We start from the raw sequence: 21,251 nt of genomic DNA on the forward strand, positions 1-21,251 counted from the left end.
AGAATTAAATAAACATTATTTCATTCATTGAATAAACACTTATTATTGCCTTAATAGTAAGTGGTAACAGTACAACAACAACAATAATAGCGGCAGCTGTCACTTACTGAGTGCTGACTCAGGTCAGTGGGAGCACACAAGCCAAGGGTGTGGAATATGGGTCGAGTCTGCTCAGGTTCAAATCCCACAGCTGCTACTTCCCAGCCACGTGATTTTGGCCAAATTATTTAAACCTCTCTGTGCCTCCATTACTTCATTTGTAAAATAACAGTCGTAAGATCATGAGAATTGTTTGAGTTAATATTTATGTATTTTTTAAGGCAGACTAGAATGCCTTAGATCCACAGTAAGTGCTCTGTAAAGTTAGTGATTGCTCTCTAGTGTCTGGTCTGAAGACTCTACACACCTTAACTCTACATAATCTTTACCACCACAATTCAAGGTAGAGAGGCCTTATATCCCCTCCACCAATGAGAGAACTTAAGCTTAGCAAGGCACAGTGATTTGCTCAAGACCAAAACTAGCATCAGAGAGTCTGAGTCCAGGAAGGCTGATCCAAGCCTTGGTCTTTCCACCACGCAGGGGCAACTTTAGGCCAAGGATTATCTTACACAACAAGCACCCCAAAACTGAGTAAGAGCTAGACTCCACAGCCCAGCTTAGAAGATTGGTAAAGTTACAGTCCTAAAGATTGAACATCTGTTTCATGAAGAGGAGGAATACCCCCATGTCAGCTGTTAGTCACATCAAAGATTTGTCATGTTTCTCATTTAATGGTCATAAAATCTTGTAATTTAGGAAACCAAGGCTCAGAAAGGTTAAGCAACTTGACCAAAGTCACACAGCAGAGCTGGTATTCAAACCAGGTGTCTGACTCTCTTGATTTTTTTTCCCTAGTCCTGGTCTGTTCTTCTGGTAGACTTATTATCTTCTCTTCAGTCCTGTAGTCATTAATAAACTTACTCAAGTCAAAGAAAATTCCAAGCTGCTCACCTTTCAAAGAAAACTAGTGAACAAACCAGAGGAAACAAAAAATGTCATACCACAATAAAGGTGTTTAAAAAAAAAAAGTGGCAGCTGGATTCACTCGGGGATCGGACTTAGGTGCACGGGCCCATGAACGTTTTCAGTTCACAAGGGATTGCCAAGTGCAGAACACAGAAGGAGACATTCAAAAATATTTACTGAATGGATGAGTGGGCTGTCTTCTTATTTGCAATCACTTTAAAAAAGGGACAGTTTCTATAACGGCAGGTCTAGTACTGGCTCCAGTCTCTGTCAAGTACATTTGATGTTTGTTCATCCTGGGAACCATCACTAAGATTTATTTCTATGCTGGACCAACACGAGGCTAAAGTTATCCAAATAAAAAAAAAAAGTATTCCTTATCCAGAATAGTTCTGCATTTGCTTCTGCAAAAGGACTCCAACTTTTTTTCCTGCAAAAGTTCCTCTTTTTTTTTATGATGAGAAGGTTTTTAAAACAATTTTTTTTATTGAAGTATAGTTCATGTGCAACATTATATAAGTATTAAGTGTACAATACCATGATTCATAATTTTTAAAGGTTATACTCTATTCAAAGTTGTTATAAAATATTGGCTATACTCCCTGTGTTGTACAATATATCTTTGTAGTTTATTTACTTTATACATACTTTGTACCTCTTAATCCCCTACCTCTATATTGCTTGTGCCCCCTTCCCTCTCCCCACTGGTAACCACTAGTTTGTTCTCTGTATCTGTGAGTTTACTTCTTTGTTAAATTCACCGGCTTGCTGTATTTTTTAGATTCCACATATAAGTGATATATCATACAGTATTTGTCTTTCTCTGTCTGACTTATTTCACTTAGCATAATACCCTGTAAGTCCATCCAGGTTGAAGCAAGCGACAAAATTTCATTCCTTTTTATGACCAAGTAGTATTTCATTGTGTGCGTATATATGGGTGTGTATATATGTATAACTATGCCACATCTTCTTTATCCATTCATCTGTCAATGGACACTTAGGCTGCTTCCAGATCTTGGCAATTATAATTAATGCTGCCAGGAACATTACAATACAGGTGTCTTTTTGAATTTGTGTTTTTATTTTTTTCTGATAAATAGTAGTGGAACTGCCAAAGAGGAAATGCAGATGGCCAACAGGCACATGAAAAGATGCTCAACATCGCTAATCACCAGGGATATGCAAATCAAAACCACAATGAGCTATCACCTCACATCTGTCAGAATGGCTACCACCAAAAAAACCCACAAATGGTAGAGGGAGAGTATAGCTCAGTGGTAGAGTGTGTGCTTAGCATGCACGAGGTCCTGGGTTCAATCCCCAATGTCTCCATTAAATAAATAAACAAACCTAATTATCTCTCCCACTTAAAAAAAAAGGGGGGGAATAAAAAGACCACAAATAACGAATGATGGCGAAGATGTGGAGAAAAGGGAACCCTCCTACCCTCTTGGTGGGAATGTAAATTGGTGCAGCCGCTGTGGAAAACAGTATGCAGGTTCCTCAGAAAAACTACTCTACTTCTTACGTGGGCTCCAAGGCCACAGAAGGGTGTAAAATGAAATTGCAAAGCCCATGGTGAAGGCCAAGATGGGCCCCTCTGCAGCCCCGTTCCATCTGGAGCCTGGGGTTGCTGCCCCCTGTGCGGGCAGGCAGGGGGTGTCCTGTTCTACTGCCTCACCGAGCTGGTAGTTGTGCCGCTTCTGGCTCTAGGCTGGGATGCAGCACAACAGGACTCATGGTGAGGCGGTCAAGTCCTCACTCCCAACTCCCTACCCTGCACAGGCCTCATCTTCTGTCCCCACATGAGACTAAAGCGTGATTCAACCACCACTGAAGTTTTCAGTTCCCTTTTCCTTTTCTGGCCCTTGGAAATTTCCCTTACTTTCCTATGAATTCAGTTATACATTTAAAATGATGTCTAGGCTATATGTCAGTCAGCATTTTGGGGACTTCTGTCACAGAAAAAATTTTCGGATTATCTAGTTGGTTGTATTTCCAGAAATCAGAGGCTGGGCTGTCTCTTTAATATCTCCTAAACAAGTCTATTCCTTTCTCCCTGCAGCCTTGCTAGTTTATGTCATTGTGATTACAGCACTCTACCTGGTCTCCCCTCCCTTAATGATATCCTCCTCCAGTCCACCATCCTGTCATCATTTTAAAATGCAGGTCTGAGCTGGTCATCCTTCTGCTTAAAACTCTCCAAAGGCTCCTCAAGCCCTCAGGATAAAGCCCGAACATCCTGGTAGGATCTATAGGCCTCAACTAGCCCTTCAGGTCTTCATTTATCTACCACCTCTTCTAGGGCCTTTTCTGGACCTTCCCATCCCCACCTCCACGATAGAATGGATTTCCGTCAGGTGTGTCCATGGCCTCCTGCACTCGTCCCTGTCAGCATGCTTGTGTACTCAACTGGCATTGTCTCTCAGATTTAAATTCTAGAGTTCATTTCATTATCAGAGAAACCTGCACGTATTTTTTTTTTAATTTTTATTTTTAAACCAGTGACCCTTGAACAGGGGTTTGAACGGTGCAGGTCCATTTATATGCAGATTTCTTTTTCAATAAATATAAGGCAAGTGTTTTCATTTTACAGATTTTAAAAGTAACTAGGCATGGGGGAAAGTTTGTATTCGATTAGAGATCACCATATGTAGAATCCAAAGGATTTGAGTTTGAGTCCTGATTCTATCCACAACCATTTCATTTAGGTGGGTCATGTATCAATTCCTTAGATTTTGAAGCAAAGATAGCAGTATGTGGATTTTTGACTATACAGGGGATAGGTGCCCCTAACCCCTGTGTTGTTCAAGGGTCAACTGTGCAATTAATGTAAGGATTAATTAAAGCTAGACCATAAGCATTTTACCAAAGGCCCTTGTCAGTCTCAGTTGCAATGACCACAAACATGATGGGGGGAGCAGGAAAGTGTGTGTAATCAGAAGCAACTCTCACTACTTGTTTTCATGTCACATCACTGAAGAATCAGCTATTTGAAATCTGCCCATCCAAGTATCTACCTGTAGTAGATGTCAACTCCTAGTGTATTTATTGGAAAGAGAAACATATCAAGAGAATACTATTCATTTAAAATGTAAAGGGGGTGGGGAGGGATAAATTGGGAGTTTGAAATGTGCACCTCTCGGGGAGGGATGGAAATGTTAGGCATCTGGATTGTGGTGGTGGCTTCATAGGTGTACACATCTATCAAGATTCATCAAATCGCACATCTGAAATACGTGTAGCTTACTGTAAACAGAAATCATACCACAATAAAGTTGTTTAAAAAAAGTAATGAATTTATGCTCATAAATTATAAATCCAGAGGGTTGCTTTTATCTCTGGGGATATACCAATCAACAGCTTTTCAGACAAAAATAGAAAATTCTAAGACCAGTAATGGGTGATTAAAAAGATAGGGTATCATCTCGGAAAGATGAAGTGGAGTCAAGTCTCTCTTACTTGTACTGTTGATGATCCTTAGTGCTTCTTGTTTTTGCCATGAACCTTTCTGCTAACTTTTCTAGGTTCCGAGAATATTCTGTTTCAATTTCAGCTTTTTTCCGGAAGAAATCTTGCAGGTCCTGGAGAAGTTGAACTCGTATCTCTGTCTGCTGCTCCAGGCATTTTTGTTGCTCTACCAGTTGAGCTCGAATTTCTAAGGAGAGAAGAGAAACCATTTGATGCTTTTATGAAAATTACTGAGGTGTGCTGGAATGGGCAAGGTAAAAATAATTTAGCTCTGTATTGGACCTTTATGATGCTACTGTGTTCAGGCTGGTTCCCTAAATAAGATATCTGCTGATCCTTTAAAAGAATGAGATACACCTCAGGAAAGAATGTAATAAATTAGAATAGAAACGTGGGTTACATGTGCAATGCCACAAACATGCATGGGGTCATGAGGGAAGAAATTAAAGCCTTTCAGATAATAGTTCATAACACATAACATCTTTGGGTAGCTGATTCCACTGTAGTTCTCCTTCTTTTTTTTTAAACAGCATTCTACCTTAACTAGCCTTTTTGAGTCTGAATGACAATGAAGTGAGCATCATTTCTTCCAGACTTCTAAACCACCACACATTTGCCAGTTGGCACTTACAAACACTGACATCTGGTAATTTTTATTTAGTGCATGAATTTCCAGTTTGTAGAATACAGTTTCACGGTTTATAGGAATGCCACGCCTCAACATAACTTCTTTCTATATCCAAATAATCCAACCATAATGGGGAATCCTTGGACGCCACTTCGTTATTCTGATCACAACATCAAGAGCTCTTCACTTGGCTTTCACTTTTCCCACATCGTTCAGACGAACAAAGCATTATCAACCCATATCGACCTGAAGAGAATCCTCTGACAATTTTAATACATCAGGAACAATGGAGGTTACTCACTTAGAGATTTAGTAGAAACACAAAAGTAAAAGTGTGTCACACAAAACTATCTGTAAGTGACTGTAACAATAAACCATGTGTGTTTTGGAAAATGATACGGTAATTAACAACTACTAATTTTGTTTTTGTTGTAAGACTCAGGGCTAACCTCCAAAGACAAGAACATTTGTACTGGAAAACTTCATTTCATCTTTCCCAGGGCCAGTGCGTAGTCCCTACAAGTGAGGGCTGAATCTAGGTTAGTGGAGTTAAGAGAAATCAAAGTGCAAGTAACACCTCAATTTCTTCCCATTCTTCTTCCACAGAGAAAGACTGAGGGGACAATACATACAAAGGAGATAACAGTAACTATGAAACAAGGTCTCTGCTCTCAATAAGGCCATGTTCCAGGCAACACTTTTTTGAGGGAGTCCTGGGGAAAGATGGGAAAGCAATTCTCAAATGTTCTCTCTTGGTTTCTCCACTGCTAGACTGGGGGATCCTATTATTAATCTCATAAAAGTGTGGTGAACACCATAATGGAGACATTGTTAGAGGCTTTTAACTACCACGAGCGGTATCTGAGTTTTAGTCAATCAAAGTGTTTTCCACTACAGTATTACAATCAGCATGTCTGCCAAACTCTTTCTCCCACCAATACAGACCTGTTTTTGTTCCATAAAGAAAAAAAAAAATCAAGGGTGGGGGTATTTCTCACTCAGGAATATCAGCAAGTCTTTCAAGATGAAGTAATTTTAGCACATCTTGCAGTGCTAAGTGAAAACAAAAATTGTCTTAGGCTGCCAACTAGTTGTTTTGTTTTGTTTTGTTTTGTTTTGTTTTGTTTTGTTTTAGGGGTGAGTGGGTTGGAATTTTTTTTTTTAAGATACCTTAGTGCCAAATAAGAAATAAAAGCAGCTGAGAGTAAAAATCTCATCAGAAGTACACAAAAATTACATCAGCTTCCTTCTTGGATCTCATTCTTAGATTTTTCTTTTCCTTTAGGGTTTAAAATAGAACTAGAAAGTTTTGAGAAGGAGCACTCTACTGTAAAGAGTTAAAATTCCAACCTCATATTGCAGGGAGTAACTGTTACTTCCAGTTATCAGTAATTTTCCAGTCAAAATAGGATACCAGCAACATTTTCAATTGTGAAAAAGTGGAGGGATGGAACCGAGAGAAAAAGTATGCTCCAGAAACTGGATAAGAACCTGTGTGATAACTTTTTAATTCAGAAAAGTTGAGGACAAATGAGGAAAAAATTACAAGGAAAGAAATTCAATATACAAGGACTATAATAAGAAATGTTTTGTTAGGAAGAGAAAATCTTTGGATTCTTTATACTACACCAGAGCTGTCAGGCAGCACAATTCGGCAGGTCACCTCCCTGGACATGTGCTGTACTTCTGTTAATATAACCTCACTAGATTTGAGTTAACTTAATACAGCACCATGTTTGAAAGACTTTCAAAGATTTTTTAAACAAATGAGTACAATAAATGCTTGGTCATATGAATGTTGGTCCACTGCTCAGAACAGGTAAGAAGCCTGTGGTGCCCTGGCCCTACACTCCATCAATCCTGTGATGGGACCACAGGTGACTGTTAGTTTTCAGGTATTAGTACTGCCTGGTTTTATGGCTTTTGTTTTTCTTTCTTTTTCAGATCCAAGCTTCATTCAGTTTACTTGAGCCATTACTAACCTCCTGTTTTGTGTAAGGCAGGGTCTTAGGCACTGGAACTAAAAAAAAACTGTTAGACACAGCTCCTGTTGGTAGGGAAGACAAATCCTAAGTGATAATATCAATATACTACACTAGGAAGCTATGGAAAGATGGACTGGGCAAGACGGTAGAAGAGCTTGGAAGACGTCATACCCTGCAGGATACATAGGTTAGAAGATACAAAGTTGTAACCACAGAGAATAAGAGAAAATATTTGCAAATCATATATCAAATAAGGAACTTGTATCTAGAGTAAAGAACGCTTACAACTCAATAATAAAAACAGAAATAACCCAATTTTTATAATGGGCAATTGATCTCAATAGACATCTCCCAGAAGAGGATATACAAATGGCTAATAGCACATGAAAAGCGGTTCAAATCATTAGGCGTCAGGAAGCTGCCTATCAAAAGCACAACAAGATAGTGCTTCACACCCACTAGGACGGCTATAATCAAAAAGAATGAACAAGCACCGGTGAGGGTGCAGAGAAATCGGAACCCGCATACACTGCTGTATATGTATGTAATGTATGTAATAGGAATGTAAAATGGTACAGCCACTTTGGAAAACAATCTGAGAATTCCTTAAAACATTAACACAGACTTAGCAAATCCACTCCTAGGTATATTATCCAAGAGAAAACCTATTTCCACACAGAAACATAGAGACAAATATTTATGGCCAGCGTGATTCATAACAGCTGAAAAGTGGAAATAACCTAAATGTTCACTAATAGGGAACAGAAAAACAAAAGGAAGGTACAGCCATACAATGGAATATTCACCCATAAAAAGAGATAACATACTGATTCAGGCTTATATTGAAAATATAAGCTTAGTGAAAGAAATTAGTCACTAATGGAAAGTGTGATTACATTAATGCGAAACGTCCAAAAGAGACTAATTCACCGAAACAGAAAGCAGAGGAGGAGTTGCTGACAAGGGCTGGAGGAGCTGGAGTAAACGGGAAGTGACTGCTAAGGAGTGCAGGATTTTTCTTTTTTTTGGTGGCAGCAGTGGGGTGGTGATGAAAAAGTTCTAAGTGATTGTGGTGATAGTTACAAATCAGTGAATGGTACCCTTTAAACGGGTATGTTGAATGACATGTGATTTATATCCCCATATAGCTGTTATACAAAATATCACAATTCCATGAAATTTTGACTGAGACATTTCTGAGTGGTAAATAAAGGTCGTAACAACAAAATAACTCTACACATTTCCATGCCTAGTACTTTTTAGCAGTTTATCAAATTAGACCACACAAGGGCAAGCACTTTAAAAGTCTTCATAAAATGGCTCTGGCTTCAATATTTTCACTTCATCCTGAATTTATCTGTGAGCCACAATAGTAAATCTAATTATGGGCTAATTTGTGCATGAATTATTACAATTTCTAATGGTATAGGAAAGATTAACCTAGTAGAACATTAGGAGGGGCTTATCAACATGACTCCCAGACAAGTGCACAAAACAGAGCCATCTCTTCCAGGCAGAAAAACACCGTGTCCAAGGGGGCTCTAAGCAGCCATTATTTAAGTTGAGGGCAGGACCTGCTAAATACTAATAATGGCCATTTTAACGGGGCTAAAATTTACTGGGTTTTTTTTTATGACTGTTGTTTCATTTCTGTTCTGCCAGAGCACCACCACAGTATAAGTCAACATCAATAATCCAACAAGAATAATACACATAAGAATGTGTTTTCAAACTACTCAATTAACTTGTTTTTTTTTTAAAGTGGAAATAGTCCCTCTAAGCTATAAAAATCTGCTGACTCACAGTTACCAAATAAAACGGAATTGCCTAGGATAAGAGGAAACAAGGCTTTTCTTGCTCTGATAAAGGGAAGTCCTAACCCTTAAAATAAATTTGTGTGAAACCACAGAGCAATGCATATTTCAATGAAAGACTGAGACCAGACTGGGCTGTTTCTCTAATATGTTACTGTCTGATTAGGACCAGGACATAAAACTGACAGACTGGGTGATACTTGTGACCATCTAGCGAATAGGAACGCAGTAACACGTTTAAAACATCACAAACCATCTCAATTATTTCATGGTCTTGCTTGGTCAGAAATTTTCCTAATGATAGGCAAAAAGCCTACATTCTCTGTGGGCTTATCAGTACCTTCACCCAAGGGATATAAGGAATTTTCTCAAATGACAGGTGAGAACCCCTGGAATGTCTCTGAAGAGAAGAACCCAATTAGACTCTAACTGGTTCCATCAACTGTTCACATAACCACTGCTCACGTGAGTATTAATACAGCCTCGCAGCTGCTGATTAGCTTAACACTAGGTGCAAACTTTTGTGAAATATGCTTAAAAAACCTAAAAAGGCTAGAAATTTGTAGCAAAAATATTCCATAAATGCCACCTTTGTTTTGTGTGTGTGTGAACAGACTGGATACACAAAGGCCATTTCTTCATTTCACTAGAAATCTGAAGCCAACATTTATGCTTCTCTTGCACTCTGCACTGTTAAGGACCCGGGTTGGAGTTACGGTGTCACCTGTCACAAGCCACGCGACATGGGGCAAGTGGCCTAACATCTCGCAGTTTCATCCCGTAAAGTAAGAAGAGCTCCACCTCACGAGGCTGTGGTGAGAGAACTAAATGAGACAGTATGGGTGAAAAGCACGTCGCCATCCGCCAGCCGCCGTGAAACAGATGGAGATGTGATTATTACGAGTATCAGCAGGCTTTCATTAGAAAAATATTTATCGACTATTTCCTTGTGCCAGACTCCCTTCTAGTGGCTCTAAATAACAGACTGGAAGTCACGGGCCCCATCCTCAGCGAGGAGACAGCCAGCGCACACAGATGGTGAGAGCTAGTGACCTTCAGGGCCTTGCTTTACTAATGTCGAGGAGCAATGGGAGGCTGGGGGTGGGGGGAGCATGCATGGTTGCGCCAAGTGGCGAGCGCTGAGGTGGTCCTGAGGTGGACCTAGCAGTGTGCTGGCGGACACAAAAGGGAAGGGTATCCCAAGCTGAAGAAACATCTTCAGCACACGCAGGAGGAGAGAACAGAGGCGCTATAACAAGTGCCTCTCTGTGCGAATAGCTAACTCCAGCTGGGTGACGGGTCTAGCCATGTTAGGTTGGACAGGACCCCACATGGCAGGCTAAGGAGTAAAAAATGTTACCTGTTAGGTCAGTTTCCCCAAGTAGCTTGATGGTAAGAACTACCTGGGGTGCTTACTAAAAATAGCTGTGTCCAGGCCCCTCAGCAGGCTATTTTTATTTTTATTTATTTTGGTTTGTGGACCTGGAACAGAGGTGTTTAATTAAGTACCCAGGTGAATCCTATCTCTGTGCAACTGTAGGAAACACCAGTGGGGAGGAACTGGACAATTTGGAACAAGGAAGACACATAATCAGATTTGCATTCCAGAAAAATCACGCAAATAAATGAATAAATAAGTGAAATGAAAGGCTAAGCACCCCACACCTCAAGGACCAGTTTCTTTCTAAGCTATAGGGCTCCTCGTCTGGATTACGAATTATTGGGCAGAGCAAACCACCATCCACCAACAAAAACCCTCCCAAGATGAGTGGTATCCACGTTTTTCTCTGCCTGAGCCTATTATTTTAGTTAGTTTGGAATCACTCATTTCTGTCATCTGGCATGGAACTAAGGAGTGTTTCCACATTATCGGTTATTGGAGTAGAAGCTGACTGTCAACCATACTGTGGAGAAAAGCTTTAGAGCTGGGCTCCCCAATATGCAGCCACTTGTCACATCAAGCACCTCAAATGTGGCCGGTCCCAACTGAGAGGTGCTGTCAGTGTAAAATACACATGAGATTTCAAAATTTTAGTGTGTGTGTGTGTGTGTGTGTGTGTGTGTGTGTGTAAGAATGTAAAAGTGTCTCATTAATAGTTTTTATATTAATGTTAGAATTTAAAATTTTAGAAATGTTGGGTTATATAAAGATACTATTCAAACTAATTTCACCCGTTCCTCTCTTTTTTAATGTGGCTGCTAAAAAAAAGATTTTAAATTGAAAATGTGGCTCATCTGTAGGACAAACCTCCTCTAGTACATGAGTGAATTTGCAGCTGGTTGCCTCCTAAGTGAAGTCTGAAATGTGGCATTCCCAACAGGAAAGGTCTTTGAAAGAGTTAGCGGACTTGACCAGAAGACTTACGCACAAAGTGAACATGGGGTAGAAAACAGAGTATCAGGACACCGGTTCCAGTTAGAAGCGTGACCTTTGGAGGAGTAACTATCTCTGTGGAACTCATGTTTCCTCACCTGCACAATGATCACTAATCACAATGGCCATATTCCCCTCCCAGAGGCAAGAGGCGGCTTCAGTGAGATGAGAGATAGACAGGCTTTCTCATCATGTCAAGCACTGTATTGGCCAGTTGTCATGCAATGTGGTTTGAGAAAAGAAAAACACAAGTTCTAAATTTGATGGTCTTGACTGCACAGACTAAAGGACTTTCAGAAAAGAAAAGATCACGGGCCAGCTGGGGTCATCACCAGTGATACCCTCAGGGGTGTTTGGCCCTGCACTGCCTTTAAAGGAGACGTAGCATTTGGAAAGATGTGCAAATTCGGGGAGTGGAAAAGAAGTTCCTTAAATAAACTAAAAATGATCATTCTTGATACTCCGGCCCAGAAGAATAAGGGTCTGGGGAAGGGCGTTCAGGGTGGATCAAGGTTACTGCCTCATGGAAAATCTAACTCCTTAAAGTCTTTTTCTACTTCCGAATCATGGTGTCACCAACAACTTATGCAAACTAACTAGCACAGACATATATGAAATCAGATGGTTTCCATTCTAAGCTCGAATCACGGCTTCATCCTAGAACTCCGGGGGAAGCAGGGTGATGATAAAAGCTTTGGGAATAAAATAAGGTAAGAGACCGCCCTCTCAGCACAGTCAGTCCTCACTGTACAGATGTGACAGTGAAGCCAGCATTACAACACTTCTGACACCGGAAGAGAGGCTGCATCCATTTTCCTAAGTTTTCATAATAATATTTTCATTTGGAATTACATTTACTTCAGTATTATTTTAGAATAAAAGCTTACTACAGAAGCATCAGTTTTCATAGCTTTTGAAAGCCAAAAATTAAATGTTGGCCTAGATAACATTTTCAGATAAAGTATGGAAAACAAATTTGTACTTTTTTTTTTTTAATCCCAGATGAAAGCTAGCCAGGGTAAAAGGCAGTAAATTAAGGTGATCAATTATTGCAGCTGAACTACACTGGAGAAGAGGCCAGCTGAAGGAAGCACAGAGCGGAATGACTAACTTTTGTGCTTTTATTTAGAACGCACAAGAGGCAAGATTTTATTAACTTCCCCATAATTAAGCAAAGACATTTCAGAGCGTACTAGAAGATTGATTTTTACTACCAGAAAAAGACAGTGTGTGGGAATCATTGATCTGTAGAGAGTACAAAGATTTACATTTTGGAATGGCTGTGTCGCTGACAAAAGTTCAAGGTATTCTCTAAATGTTTACTTTCTTTCCTGATATAGTTGAACACAGAATCTCATGGAGTAAACATAAAATTTTACACACCTTTTTCTCTAAATAAATTTTGAGGACGAAAGAAACGTCTGTAAACTAGTTTAAATCTTTTGTACTTGAATTAACAGCAAATTGATGCTTTTTCAAATTAAGGCTATTTCCCTGATTGCAGTAATTACAATTTTAAAGTGTCTACTAGAACACAGTTTAACCTCCCAAGCAATTTACCATTTACAACAAACAGGAGAATATTTACTCAGTTCCTACTACGTTCCAGATCCTGTGATGAATACTTGATGTAGCTTAGCTCACGTAATTCTTACAGCAATCCTCTTATGTAATGCTTCCATGACATACATGAGGAAATCAAAGCACAGGAAGTTAAGTATTATGTCCAAAGTCATACAATTAATAAGTACTAGAGCTCAGATTCTGAAGTTCATGATGCAAAATTATGATGTCCAACAATTACACATAGTGTGCAATTACACAAAGCAAGCCTAGCCTTTGAGATAATTTGTTGGAACGTATATAGAGGCTGTGTATTTAACTATTTATGTATCAGATAAAAGTTTAAGCGCCAAATGTCTAGCATCATATAGAAAAGTAATGATTGCATGTCTATCATTTACTTAAAGAAAGCCAAAAGACCCCCTACAACACACAAAAAATCTAATATTTTACAAAAACTAGCTAAGCGGCTAATGCTAATTCCTAAATGTCATGGCTTTACAGGAAACAATGTATTTAGGTCAATTGCTTTTGTTTAAAATCGTTATTGAGCTACAGCTATTATATTGCAATTACTATAGAACTGTGAACTCTACAGATTGTGAGTCCCTTAAATGCAAATACCATGTCTAAATTTCCATATAGCACGTAATAGTAACTATCTCTGATGAACGTTTGCTTCAGTAAAGGTAATAGGTTATTATGCTTAATTATGCACATTTGGACATAGGACTCAAATTTTACTCATTCATAAAATGGGTTTCCATTTCCCTCTCCTTGAAACCCACCACCCCATCACTTCACCTGTTCATTCTTTGCTCCATGTGGTCCTGCTGGCATCCAGCCCTACAAGGTTTCCCCCATACACAATGCTCTACACAGTCATTAGCAGAAAAGAAATCCAGTTAAATCCATTGAATGTCATGTTTTAAACATTTCTCAATTAAATGTACCTTTTATATGTCCGCTTCTACCACAGAAAACCATCGTCCAGGAAAACAACAAAGGAAACACTCACCACTTCACCTAACTTTCTTCAGACTTTTATTAGAGACTTTGACTGGATGGCTACTGGCAACTTGATACCTTATTTTATTTAACTACAGTTCAATAAACGAGAGTTCCAATAACCTCTAGCTCCCAGTGAACGACCTGAACACTGGCTCAGGAGCTGATATAAGGAAACCAGAAAGTAGTCTAGTCACACCTGGGCTTCCTTAACATTCATTTTACAGCTGAAAGACACAATTCTGGATCAATGAATAAATACCTTTCTATCCTAGGCCACAAAATCATTAAAGAGATGGCAATTTAAAAAATCATACATATATATATATCTCTCCATATATGTATATATTACATATATACACATATTAAGTGTATACCTTTAAAGGTTTTTCAGGCCTAAGCAAATACTCTATACTAACCATCTTCTTAAAATGTCAAAATTAATAATTCTCTTCATTTTATCTCTTCAAAGTACCAAAGAAAAAGTACAATTTGATAGACAACCTATGTATTAAAAGTTAACACTCTTCTACTTTATCCTCAGATAAAAGCCAAACTCTATAGTACAAGTTACTTCTGGTTTTGCACCAACACTCAACATTTACCCACATAATCTGCAGAAGCTGAATCCAACAATGCTCTCTCATTGTCTGCTCAACAAGCAAATGAGAGAGCACAAAAATGCTTACCCTTCTGACAAACATTTACTGAGTATCTTTCAGGTGCTGGGTCTTGGAGGAAAAAAAAGAGAAATCCATTCCTTTTTGTCCCCAGGGCCTCCCAAGCTAGCTCCTGGTCTAGGACATGGGAATAAGTAACTGCTATTTATTTATTTTTTTAACTGTTTTTAATATAACTATCATCATCTACAATGCAATGTTGTAAGCCTATAATGGAAGTGTGAGGAAGGTGCTGTGAGAACATATAGGAAGGAACAATAAATGATGCCCAGGTAAATCAGGGGAGGCTCTGAGGTGACACTGGAGCCAGTAGTTAAGGAGAACTGTGTCAAGCTGGGGGTGGGGGTAGGGGTGGGAAGGGTATTATGGGCAAAACGAGTAGCTGGTTCAAAGGCCCCAGGGTATGAGTGTCTGGAGAGTTAGGCTGTTACAAGGATGCCAATTTGTTCCATATTGCAGGGTGATAAGGTAGGCAGAGGCTGGACCAATTATTACGAGATTTAAAAGTAAATATTCTATATGATAAGTGATGTTATCCTTACCCAGATCTATTCACTTATTATAGGGATTGTGTCAATTTATTTATTTAACAAGTTAAAAACAAATGCATATCCTCCCCCTCGACCACCACCTGGGGATGTAACGTACAGCACAGGGAACAGGTAAATTACACTGTAATAACTTTGCATGGTGACAAATGGGTACTAGACTTATTGTGGTGGTTTTTTTAATAACGTATAAAAATATCAAATCACTATGTTTGACACCTAAAACCAATATAATATTGTATGTCAACTATAATTTTAAAAAAGGAAAAAACCCAAATGCATATTATTCACATTTTGAAAGGATAGCTGTAGAAATACGTTCTGATTAAATATTCAGAAAATGACATTTCCTGCCAAATCTTTGACAGCAGATTTTTTTTTAAGTATTTAATGCTAATTTAGATAAGAGAGGGCAGTGTCAGGTATATTTAATAGAATACTGAGGATATGGAACAGATGGATTTATAAGTACCATAATATGATCAGAATTGCCTTTTATTTCACTCTCATTAGATTTATATCTAATTTGGAATCAAAGTGACTTAAAATGACAAATTGTTTAAAACACCTACCTTCTACCTTTCTTCTATAATCTGTGGTCCATTCACCTTGCAATTTACTTTGAAAAGGTACACTTCTTAGAAGATACTGTACCATTTAATCTTTACAACAAAGCAGCAGTTCAGAAACTAAGCAGTTTATACCTCTTTTTTATAAGCTCTTTTCAGGATCTCAAACACAATATTAGCTTTGCTGCCTCCTGCCATGCCCACTCTTACACAGCGGGTCTTCTCTGGATGAGATGCATTTTTAAACATGATCAGAGGCACGAAGAGCTCTTAGTGCGTTGTTGAGAAATACTATCCTCCTCCCTCCAAATCCCCGGTACCAGCAAGCTTCCCCTCCCCTCCTCCACTCACCATGCACCTACAATCTGAATGTTGCTTTTGACTGAATCTTCCATTCCAGCTCTCTGCTCACACTGTGTCCCCAAGTCAGTTAAATTCCCCTGTGTCTTGGGTAAGCGGAAGACAATGGACTGACAGGCTGAGGAAAAGAAGGCAGTGGGAGTAGGAAAGGATGAAGGGAAATATAGCTAATGAGAAAACAAAGGAGAAAAGATTCAAGGGGGTAATTGAGGTAAGAGAGGAGAAAGGAGAGGTAGGTGAGGGAGGAAAGGGGGCAGGTGAAGAAAATGAAACCAATGAAAAGCAAGGTCTTCGGGAAGTCACTGAATCAGCACGGCGCCAGAGGGACTTTGACAGAGCTTTTGTCTACTCATGCTTGTCTTCAGGCTCTTAGATTTTTGAAAAGTATATTTAAAAAAAAAAAAAAAAAGCTGAAGCATAGTCAGTTACAATGTGTCAATTTCTGACATCCAGCATAATGTTTCAGTCACATGTATACATACCTATATTCATTTTCATATTCTTTTTCATTACAGGTTACAAGATACTGAATATACTTCCTTGTGCCACACAGAAGAAACTTGTTTTTTAAATCTATTTTATATATACTAGTTAATATTTGCTTTCAACAATTCCAGACATCAGACTTCAGTCTAGGGCCAGTGTAAGAACAAAATTTCAAGGTTGAACATAGAGCACAATTTTTTTTCTTATTAGAACCGAAGTATAGGTTGTTCAGATTTGTAAGATTCTCCCCTTTTAAGCCTTTAGAAACTTAACTGAAATTAAAACTGATCATGAACGTGCAATTTCAGTTTTAATGAAATTCGCCATAAAGAGTCATCCACGCTCTTCTCCCACAGTACCCTACTTCTAACACAGTTCTTAGCCAACCGTACAAATTCTTTGTCTTCACTCTACCTTTATGGTTAGGTTTAGCTGTTCCTCAAGCATTTTAATGATCTTGGCACCTCAGGGGTAGAAGGGAGAGGCCACGAAGATCAGGTAGAGTTCCTCAGAATTCCCTGCACCACCTTCCTTCTCTGTAAAAACCAGCCCAATTCAGTAAGACTCAAAGCTTTCTACATCGACCCACAGTACACTTTCTCCCCCTTTGAAGTTCAGATGTTTCTGGCGAGCACCCACGCTACTCACAGGCACCGCTGATGTTCTCTTGGCTGCCGGCATTCAGAGAGCCGTCTGAATGGATGGCACCGGGCCTCCTGCCACTCCACGAGCTCCTTCCCGGGCACAGGTGCCAAGTCACCCTGAGCTGAGGCTAGCAACAGCCTGCAGGGCACTTCAGGCCCCGACTCCCAGACCCGGGCTCTCCTGTACGCCAGCAGCACAGGCCAGGATGAATACGTTTTACTTCTTCCCTCTGGTTACAGGGATGGCTGGCTGGGACCATCCTAAAGGCAGAACACTCTGCCCAGGCCCAGTGAAACGCTTTACGCTACTCTGTGGTCCCTTCCTGAGGCTCAAATAAGAGCTACTTATAGTCTGAAGACCTGCATGTAAGCATTATATATAGAGGAAGGGTCACAAACCTAAATGCCTTCAAAGGCCAGACAGGTCCCATAAATGAGGGAGGTGGGCAGGGTGCAAAATAACAAGGAAAGGTAAGGATTGCTTAAGCCAGAGCACATGCCTCATGGAGCCACCAAGCTCCAGATAATGACTGCATTGGAGAATGCCTGATGCAAATGCCAAATCTGATTTTTTTTTTTTTTGAGAGAAGCCAGAAATCTGATTTGGGGGTAAAATCGCCAAATTTTTAAATCTCAGCAACTAATTAAGTTAAAACAAAACCAAAGCCTATCTGAGCCAGTGAAAATCCATCCTTGTGCCAGATTTTGCCCCTGGATTACTATTTTGTGATCTCTGACGGAGAGAAATTCTAAGCTTACTGGACATAATACCTTCTTCAATTGTCAGAAATAGAAGAGAAACAAAATTCGGATTAACGATAACCTTTGGGACCTCAGGAATGAGGCAATAATGTAAATAACGTGTGGAAGACCAGTCGAAATCATTTAAGGTGGCGTATTTAGTGAGTAATAGTATTTCCTGGCTTTCAAGCGAATTTATTTGTAACCTGGATGCCAAGAGCTCGACTTACTCTAAAACTCTCACGCTAGTTTTCTCGGAATTGAAAATGCTAGAACAGTTTCTCCTCCTCGCCATTCTCTCCTGGGGCTCAGCCTAAATCTGGAAGAGGATCTCAAGTCCAGTCTTATTGGAACGGTTTCTCAAGATGAGAACTGTTTACGCTGACTCGAGAAAGCAGAGAAAGCACTTCAGCTCCCACTGCTGCACAAATCCATTAACCATCACTGCTGTCAGAGGCTTTCCTGGATAACCTGGGGTTCCAATTTACGTTCTGTATCTCTCCTCTTTTGGACACGTTGTTAGAGGAAGAGAGGAATCACAGAGACTCAGATTTACAGTGAGCCTTAGAGATCATTTAGTCCGACCTACTGTCTGGTGATCAAATCCCCCCAGGTCCATGCCTGCCCAGAATTCACTCTCCTGAGAACAGTCTGTGCCACTGTTGGGCAACTCCAACCCTCAGAAAAGCCTCCTTGAACTGAAACATGAACCCCTCCATTGGTTCAACAGCAACAAAAAAGTACCAAAAAAACATACCACATGCCAACTACATGACTCATGCTAGTTGCTTTTATATAAAGATGAATAAACTGGGACACCCCACCTCTTCTGCAAAGAACTCACAGAAATACCTTTTATATTAAATATCAAACTTCCAAAAAGGTACTGTGTATCAGTTAGTGCACCCGAGAGACAGGGCAAAGGCGACCAGTTAGAAAGCCCCGATGTAAGACAACGCCTGAGAAGTGAATACTTAAAAGAAAGGAAAGGTTTACTAGTTATGGGGAAACGGTGATGAATACTTATATGAAACTTCCTTCAAAACCTGACATCTTTTCCTACCTACGCTGGGAACCAAACGCTAAAAGGCAGACAGCTGCCAAATCCATTACCCACCACAAAAGGAGATCTACTCACTCATTACCTCCGTACTTAAGGTGGTACAAAACCAGGTTTCAGTATCACCAACCCGTTTTCGCTTAACCAGCCTCTCCCCTCATTGATACCTGTCTCCTCATTCTGCCATGCTCTCCCTGAAGCCTAAATCAAGTAAAAGATATTCAATCAATATCATCCCCATTTTTTCCCCAACCCCAGGTTACCCAATTCAGAGAAAATCGAGAAAAAAAAAATCAGCATATGGCAGTTTAAAGTTTGCATGACGGCTAAGTGCTGAGAACACTTGATTCAACACAAACTTGGTCATAAATTTAGTGGAAAACTTAATTTTTCCAGCTGAGCATAAGTGAAAATTTCCTCTGATGCTATGTTTTTGTTTTTTGGTTTTTCCCTTTGAAAGCCACAAGTTTAAATTCTGAGTCCTGACCTTGGGTAATTTATATAATCTTAAACCTCAATTAAAACCAATCTCAATCAGTTGTTACGAGGATTGAGTTAGATGCCTGTACAAAATTCAAATAGAGCCTCACATAAAAAACACGAGACAAATGGTACCTATGGTTATTAGTATTATTTACTCCATCTGTTGGTCCTAAAACATCTTCCCACTTTTCCCAAGAATCTACTTCTTTGTGAGCTCTAATGCACTGTAGATTCCACTTGGGGGTGGTGATTATGCCTATTAAAAATGCACTTTTATTTTCTCCCTCATTCATGCAAACATAGTCATTTGAGAAGATTATAATAGTAGAAAGAAAGGGGAAATCACCCATCTTGGGAACACACCTGTAAATATGATGCAATTATTTTTTGTGCTTTTAAAAATGTATGAATGATTCTTTTAATTTAAAAATAACTGTTTATCGCTTATAAAGACAGACATGTATATCGTACTATGTTAGAAAATGTAATTTTTTGAAAACCCATTTGATTTTCTATCACCAAGAGATAAATAATGATAACATTTTGTGGTATACTCTTCCAAATACTTTCTAATATGCAAAGCTCTAGGTTATGTTCATTTTCATTTTCCAGCCCCTAATGATTTATTCACATGCTGTTTCTGGTGTAGAAGATACAACCCCACCTGTACACAGCTAAGCATTCCAGAGCATCTACAACCACCATCACTGACCCCCCTACTAAGGGCCACGCTCTTTATGGCGTTACTCCTAATCCTTACACAACAGTCCTGCAAAACGCATCTCAGTACCCCTATTTGGCAGAGCTAGGTTTCAATCCATCTTTGTCTGACTCCGAAGCCCATATTCTCTCCCCTTGTACTAGCCTAAAGTTAAGCGAGATTACAGATTCTATAGCTGCAAACAATTAAATAAGCTCAGTTGATCCAGATCCTTATTTTGGGGGCAAAGTAGTATAATTCTCATTTTACAGAATTTTCCAAAGTTACAAAGTAAAGAAGGATAGAGTTGGGTCTTGAAAACAGTGAAGTGTGAGGAGGACACCATCATGTTAATGCAGAGGTAACCCTCTGTCGTGAAATGTTTAAATTTTGAGTTTGCTGGGATTTTACATAAAATAAACACACCCTCGAACCATGCACAAGCAACCACTGGGGAGCTGTTACTGGGGTATAATTCAAAAACAAAACCCACAACAGAACTAGGAAGTCACAGAGACTCAGTGTATACATTATAGTGTAACTTCCCCTGGTGTTAAAAGCCCTGCTTATCAGGCTACTGGGAAAGAAACTGGTAACCCACAGACCTGGATGAGAGTCCCAGCTGTCACCAAAGACCTCAGTGACCCTGGGCAAATGACTGACGCTCTTCTGGGCTTATATGACTTCATCATTAAAACAGGTCTACAAAAATACCCATCCTCATGGACTCACACTACTGTCAGCAGGATGAAGGTATGAATGCCAAAGGGCTGAGAAAATTTAAATTTTCCATTCATATGTAAGCTATCTAGTAAAAGTAATGACAACTATAATAATAAGGTATTACTACAGTGAAACGTGACTGAGTGCATATTGTCAAGCACTGTTCTATTTTACATGAATTAACTCTTTTATTTCTCATACCAATTCTATAAGGTAAGTATTATTACTACCCCAATTTTACAGATGAGTAGACTGAGGCAAAAAGAGGTAAATAAGAGCTTGCCCACATCACCTGGCCAGTAGGTGAAGCTGGGTGCTGAATCCAGGCAACGTGAACCTGACTGCAGCCTGAACTTCTAACTACATGAAAAGGAAGTTCCTAGAATTCTTTACTTTCTCTTTT

At 39.5% G+C, this 21,251-nt stretch overlaps 1 protein-coding gene across 2 annotated transcripts in view; it reads right to left on the reverse strand.

Annotated features, from left to right (window-relative positions):
* SRGAP1 (SLIT-ROBO Rho GTPase activating protein 1) overlaps nucleotides 1-21,251 on the reverse strand; it is a 248,081-nt gene that overhangs the window by 120,558 nt on the left and 106,272 nt on the right. For both annotated transcript variants that reach the window (XM_031462764.2, XM_010980295.3), the window contains exon 2: nucleotides 4,474-4,669. In XM_031462764.2, the coding sequence (XP_031318624.1) occupies nucleotides 4,474-4,669 (196 nt within the window). The remainder of the gene's footprint in view (nucleotides 1-4,473; nucleotides 4,670-21,251) is intronic.

The sequence above is a fragment of the Camelus dromedarius genome, chromosome 11 (assembly GCF_036321535.1).
Source record: "Camelus dromedarius isolate mCamDro1 chromosome 11, mCamDro1.pat, whole genome shotgun sequence".
Taxonomy (NCBI): Eukaryota; Metazoa; Chordata; class Mammalia; order Artiodactyla; family Camelidae; genus Camelus; species Camelus dromedarius.